Genomic DNA, 6,505 nt, shown 5'->3' with positions numbered 1-6,505 from the left:
ATTATTTTTGTTGATCAGCATCTCGTTCTACAGTACTAAAAATTATTTTTATCATTTTGGAGCTTTTACATTCCCCACCCGTGACAACATCTATCATTCCTCGGTGCCTCCGTCGACGCCTGAACGGTGCACACAACCCCATGTGAAAAATATTGAAAGATATATATAACTTTATAAAAATAGCCGTATTATTTATACAATAATAATAATAAATTTTTATCCACTATTGAATATATGATTTTTTTTATTTATTATTTCTAATCAATTTTTTTACAACTTATATAGATAAAAATTTAATACAACTGTTCTTTTAATCGAGTCATTAAAAAAATAATATTTTATTAGAGCAAATCTTCTAAGATGATTTTTTCTAATTTTATTTACCATTAGAACAACTCCAACATTTCAATATTTATCTTTAATTCTGAAACAGTTAATTTAATTTTATTCTCTTTTTTTAATGCAAAAGCCAAAGTATTTATAAAAAAATTAAATTTATTAAATATTATTAATTGTTTTAGTGGGAGAGTAGTGATCTTAAAATTATCAGATCAGCTATATAGTTTCCGATAAATATAACATAATCAAGCCCAAGGATTTTTTTTTTGGAGCAATTCATGGCATGCATGAGCATGACCATTAAAGAATTCCTCTATAAAATGTCAACAGTATGGCGCCACAAGCATTCAATAGTCATCAATTGGCACCGCCAACGATCGCATTCCACTCACAGTGGATGATTCAACTGAAAATTTTCCACTTGCATGTTATTTTCCGGCGGGTAGAGTTGAGAGAGCTCCCTTTGCCGAACAATTCCTACCTTTACTTTTCTTCTTCGTCTTGGTAAATTTCTGACATTCTACAGTTTAGATAGTTTTTTGGTCTTTGTAAAGATTTTGCAATCTGAGGTGGGGCTGATCAGATTTGATGGATGGGAAGAGGCTGGATCTTGATGCGCCTCTACTCTCCTTCCGGCGAAGAACAGTCCAGGCGGACGGTGAAGAGGTAACGCCACCGCCACCTTCGCGGCGGAGGCGGCAGGCTCTTCCTTTCTACAACTCTGACCTGAAGTTGGATCAGGTGGGAATCCCTGGAGCCGTGCCCTTCGATTGGGAGAAGACGCCCGGTCAGCCCAAGAACAGCTCTCTCGCAACGACTACTTTTGAGCTTAATCCAGCGGTCCCCAAGCTTCCTCCTGGTCGAAGCTTGAAGGAGAATGGAACGGATTGGTTGAAAGGTGCTTTGGGGCCTCCGGAGATTGAGACGGTAATTGGAACCCCAACATCTTCGTCTGGTGGCCGGAATGAGAAGGATAAGGTGGAGGATGAGGATGAAAGTTTTTCGACGGTGTGCGGGGACGAAGATGATGCCTTCTCCGACGCTCGGGATGCTTTTTCGTGCGCCGAGTCTTTTTCCATGAAGTGCAGCATGAGTGCCGGTGTCGGTGCTAAGGATTCTCCGAGGAGCTTCACGAAAGATCCACAGGTCAAGGACTTCATGATGGGTCGTTTCCTGCCTGCTGCACAGGCTATGACTGAGGATTCTCCGCAGCGAACTTGGAGAAAGCCGCCCCGGGCTCAAGTGGATGAGGGGGATAATTCTGGTAGCCAAACTTTACGGAGGAGACGGCTTCCTCTAGACTACCAATATCAACTTAGCAGAGCTCAGCTCCATGGTACTGAGCAAGCGGATGAGGAAGAGGAAGAGGAAGTGGAGGAATACGATGATGATTATGGAAGTTATGCAGGCACTGGCTTTTTCTCCTCAAAGGCCTGTGGATTGATTCAGAGGTTTTGCTTGAAGAGCTCCATTGGTCCCTTCAATTCTGTTCCAGGTCTGAAAGCTCAAGGCAGGCCTCAGCCAAGAACCCGCAGTAGTCCTCCTCAGATTAACGTTTTGCGCCATGCTTCTTTGGGACAAGCCGAGGATGAGGTGAATTAGCTTTGTAATAGCTGATTTAATTGGTAATTTAAGCTTGCGAGTGTTCATGCTTATTGTTTGTTGTGGCATGTTTTGTGCTTAGGATTCATGGGAGGCAGTATACAGGTACAAATTGAGTCATGGATATTATCCGCACAGGAGGGATGGGAGCAAGTTGATGACTGAATCCAACCAGCTTACCAGTTGGAGTGATTCCCAAATGCTTGATGGTTCATCATTTCTCAATTCAACTGGCGGTGCTCTATCACCTGACAAACATGAAGATTCAAAGAGAGAATCAGGGAGTTGGAAGACTGGGAGCTCCGATTTATGTGAGAAAGGCTATGGAAGCTATTGGGAAACAACGTATCGTCAGGGCAGGCTTGAAGGGTCAGGTTCCACTAGTCCCGCAACTGAGAGACCTCTTAATCAAAATTCTCTGAGCTTGCCAGAGACTCCAGATTGTAAGTCGCTCTTGGCAAACATTCCTTCAGATGCCAAAGCAGAATTTGAGATTCATCAGACAGAAGAAAGTTCTTTTACTGAAGCTTCTGAAGGATATGCATTGCAGTCAAGATCTTCCAAGATTGCTGAGCCAGGCTTTTCATCATACCGTGAAAGATTAAATGATGTAGAGCTATATGTCAATGAATTTGATAATAATAAAAATAATGATGACCGTTTGACTTTGAAAATGGATCTTATAGAGAAGAATGACAATTCCCTAGCATTGCCTCTGCTTCCTCCTCCATTACCAACATCTCCTTCTGAGTCTTGGCTCCGGCGAACCTTGCCATCTGTGCCACATCAAGCGTCATTTTTGGGTATTCAAATCCATTCTAAGAAACAAGAATCACGGGCGTCAGCTGGTGCTCACAAGTCAGTAACATATGAAAAACCTTCCAACCTACACCCTCGTCGAACAAGATTTGTCGAGGTACGTTTTTCAACTGTGTGGCATTAGTAAACATTTGGAGTAATTTCTTTAACAAGATTTGATTGTTGGCATAACTTCAGGCTGCAAAGGATATGTGACGGTATTCTGGATCATGATCTTGAGAGACCATTTTTATATCCTCATAATTTTTTGCCCTTTACTGCAAAGTGGTGATGTGAAATATGTGCTGTAAAGGTAATGCATTATCTTAGATTTTTACATTTGGGCTTCTATGTTGAAGCAGTTTGAATCACTTTGCTTATGTGTATAGGCAGACTTTCCAATGCCAAATGGCTTCTTTTGCAAACATTTGAGGGATGATGCCTCTTTTTATGAAGTCATACATCCATGGGTCTGTTGTAACATGCGATGTAAATATTCTTGTTGAGATTATTTAGCCTACATGGTAATTAATTTATGAAATAAATTTTCTTATATTATAGCATACTTAAATTTCTTCATTATAGGTGACGCTATTTTTTTTAAAAATAAAAGAATAAACTGATATAAGTATTTGTGTTAGTATTTATTTACTTGTGTGAAGCTTTTATTCGGTTATTTCAATTTTCAGTGATAGTTGATATACATAGATTATTTGTATGCGCTGATCAACTTTCATTCTCGGAAATAATTCTTATATGTTGAAAGGTCATCGGATTAACATGGGTATTGCAAGATAAAGAAAATTTGAGGGCACAGATTTATTGCATATAACGAAATATTTCTTCCATAGATTCTTACACAAGGAAGAAATAGCCCTTGGATTGCTTACTCGGCATCCATCAGCAATCCCTACTAGATCAAATGACGGGGACTAAAGGGTAGGAGAAATTATTCTATGTGGAGTCTGGACGTAGCGGAGCTACGTCTATACTTCAATTAAATCTTGACATGTGGAGTGGACACATAGATATTCAATTGGATTTCATTTTTTATTTATGTCTTGTCTGCCCGACCGACCCGACCTGACCTAGAGATGAAAATTTTGAATTCACAGGAGCTCAAAAGCTCGGAGATAGGTCATTTTATTTTTTATCCCGGCATTTCACTGCTAACTTTTTCTCTCGTTCGATATTCCAGACGCTTCACTGCATTCCTTTGGCATTCCAATGAGTACAAATGTTCATCTCCACGTGCAAACAAGTGAAAGAACTTGATGCGCTATTGATGTGCTTTTGCTGCATATTCACAGGTATTGATATCGTAGTAAGTTCTTCTATTTTAAAAACTAGGTTGTTTTTGTTTGCTTTAAAATTTTTGATTATTTTTGTTCATTTTAGTCTCGTTTTAACTATAATTTAAGTGTGTTTTCACTATGCATTTGCTTTCATGGTATCAATTTGTATAACGATTTATTCAGTTTTCAAAAGTAGGTTGCATAATTTTAAAATATCTGACCACATTTTTTCTTCCTCCAAATCATTCTTCATCTTTATTAGTTCTTCCTCGTTTTTTTCTTTTTTAGCAGATATCAAAAAATTATTAAGCTAAAATCCTATATATTATGGAGTTTTCACAGTTATTTTTATTAAAAAAAAAGCGTCAACCCTAAAACCTAAATTTGAACCAGATGTTGAATATTTGAGTTGGGTTGATCGAGCCGATAAGATAAAAATTAAAACAAAATATAATTTGAATATCCACGTCTTTAAATTATATGTCATTATTTACTTAGAGTTCATATGTAGTGCTATGTTCAGACTCCGCACAAAATAATTTCTCCAAGGGTAGACACCACTAGGAGGCGGACAATAGATAGGAGCTGTTTTTTTTTTTCTTTTTGAATTATTGTAATTATTTATTCTCCTACATTTACCCTTAACAATGTGCTACATTTTTCATATATTGCATTAAATTTTCTAACTATAAAATCACTAAAAAAGTACAAGGTAACTTTTTAACTAATCATTGCATATTTTAGGACTACTGAACGAGGAAGATGATTAGGCAAGTTAAAGAAAATGATGGGTTATACCTTCTTGAAGAAAAAAATTACTTGTCATGTTCATTTATCTCTACTCTCAATTTATAAATCCTATAAGAACATCATTGTAGGCTAGGACATTTCTTTTTTTAAATTTTATAATGTACATTTTCTTCTAATAGTAAAATAGATGGTGGTCTCTATCTATTTTATATGTTTACAAAATTTTTTGACACTGCCATTTATTTTATATTTTATTTTATTTCATATAATGATATTTGCTATGTTTACAAAAATTTTTAATACTGCCATTACCAGGTCCCATGTTCTGGATGATAAAAGTGGAGGATTACGTTAGTTAGTCGACAACCAGCATAAAACTTGTTGAATAATTATGACATGAATTTTTTAAAAAATTATATTAATGCTAGGGCGTACCCTGTAAGCGACGTGTTGCATGGCCTGAATATAGAAACAAGTGTGTAAGGGCCGCTGCACCGACTTTCGGGTGCTGTGTTAAATAGGTAAGAGTTCTCACATTAAGAACGGACGTGGGCAAAGAAGCTAGTCCTTGAAACTAAATTTATGATATAAACTTAAAATATAGGTTCCCTTATAGAAAAATTAATAGAATTAATAAATATTATGATTTATAGGAACATAAATATCTTGTGCATTCAGGAAACTAAATGGGTTGGAGAGGAAGCTAAGGAGATTGATAGTTTAGGTTTTAATCTATGATATTCGGGTAAGAGTCTTACTAGAAATGTTGTAGCTGTGATTATATATAAGAGTTTGAAGGATAATATTTTAAAAATTTAAAGAATTGGTGATAGAATTATAATTTTAAAGATTGTTGTTAATGCTAAGATTTTTAATATTATAAGTGTTTGTACTCCTTAAATAGGTATGAATATAGGTTCAAAATTAAAATTTTTTAATTACTTAGAAGAATTAATACAAAAGATACTTCTTGAAAAAAAGAGTTTTTATTGGAGGAGATTTAAATTAACATTTTGGTAGAGAGGTATATTATTTTAAAAGTGTTCATAATGGCCATAATTTTGGAATGACAAATGAAGGTGGTAAAATCATATTAGATTTTTTATAGCTTATGATTTTTTAATTACTAATATTTTTTTTAAGAAAAGAGATGAGCATCTCATCACTTATAAAAATGAATATAGCAAAACTCAGATGGATTATTTTCTTAGAAGAAATTAGAGCATTTAGATTACAATGATTGTGAAATTATCCTGAGTGAAAATTTATGTACCCAGCATCGATTATTAGTTTTGGATTTTAAGATAAAGGGGCAGAAAATAAAAAATAAAATAAACATTATTTTAGGATTAGATTGGGGCATTTAAAAAATTATAAAAAAAATATTTTTGAGAATAAGATTTTAGATCTTAAAATTTTGTCTGTGCATGAGGATATTAATGTTATGTGGGAAAAAGTGTCTAGTGATATTAAAAATATTGTAAAAGATATGCTTGGAGTATCAAAGGAAAAAGCTCATAATAGTAAAAATATTTCGTGGTAGAATCCAAATGTGCAAGAAAAGAAAAAAAATAGAAGATTTATTTTAAAAATTTTGATAATTAAGAAAGATATAAAAAGACACATAAGAAATTTAGGAAAGCAATATGCATTACAAAGATCTTAGCTTTTAATAATTTAAATAATAGATTAGATACTAAGGAGGGAGAAAGATATATATA

At 34.9% G+C, this 6,505-nt stretch overlaps 1 protein-coding gene across 1 annotated transcript; it reads left to right on the top strand.

Moving 5' to 3' along the window:
* Positions 1 to 634: 634 nt before the first annotated feature.
* Positions 635 to 3,302, top strand: LOC110115814. The gene is made up of 2 exons (XM_020849182.2): positions 635 to 1,932; positions 2,024 to 3,302. The coding sequence occupies exons 1-2, from the start codon at positions 928 to 930 to the stop codon at positions 2,882 to 2,884; spliced, it is 1,866 nt and encodes a 621-aa protein (XP_020704841.2). The 5' UTR covers positions 635 to 927; the 3' UTR covers positions 2,885 to 3,302.
* Positions 3,303 to 6,505: the final 3,203 nt, after the last annotated feature.

This window comes from Dendrobium catenatum, unplaced genomic scaffold (genome assembly GCF_001605985.2).
Source record: "Dendrobium catenatum unplaced genomic scaffold, ASM160598v2 original_scaffold_112679, whole genome shotgun sequence".
Taxonomy (NCBI): domain Eukaryota; kingdom Viridiplantae; phylum Streptophyta; class Magnoliopsida; order Asparagales; family Orchidaceae; genus Dendrobium; species Dendrobium catenatum.
Note: the sequence above shows the minus strand (reverse complement) of the source record. Positions and strands in the feature narration are given on the sequence as shown.

Excerpts from the sequence above, each read along its gene's own strand:
- LOC110115814 (XM_020849182.2), top strand. The coding sequence starts at position 928 with ATGGATGGGAAGAGGCTGGATCTTGATGCGCCTCTACTCTCCTTCCGG. Across the intron at positions 1,933-2,023 it reads TGGGACAAGCCGAGGATGAG|GATTCATGGGAGGCAGTATA; the intron begins GTGAATTAGCTT and ends TTTTGTGCTTAG.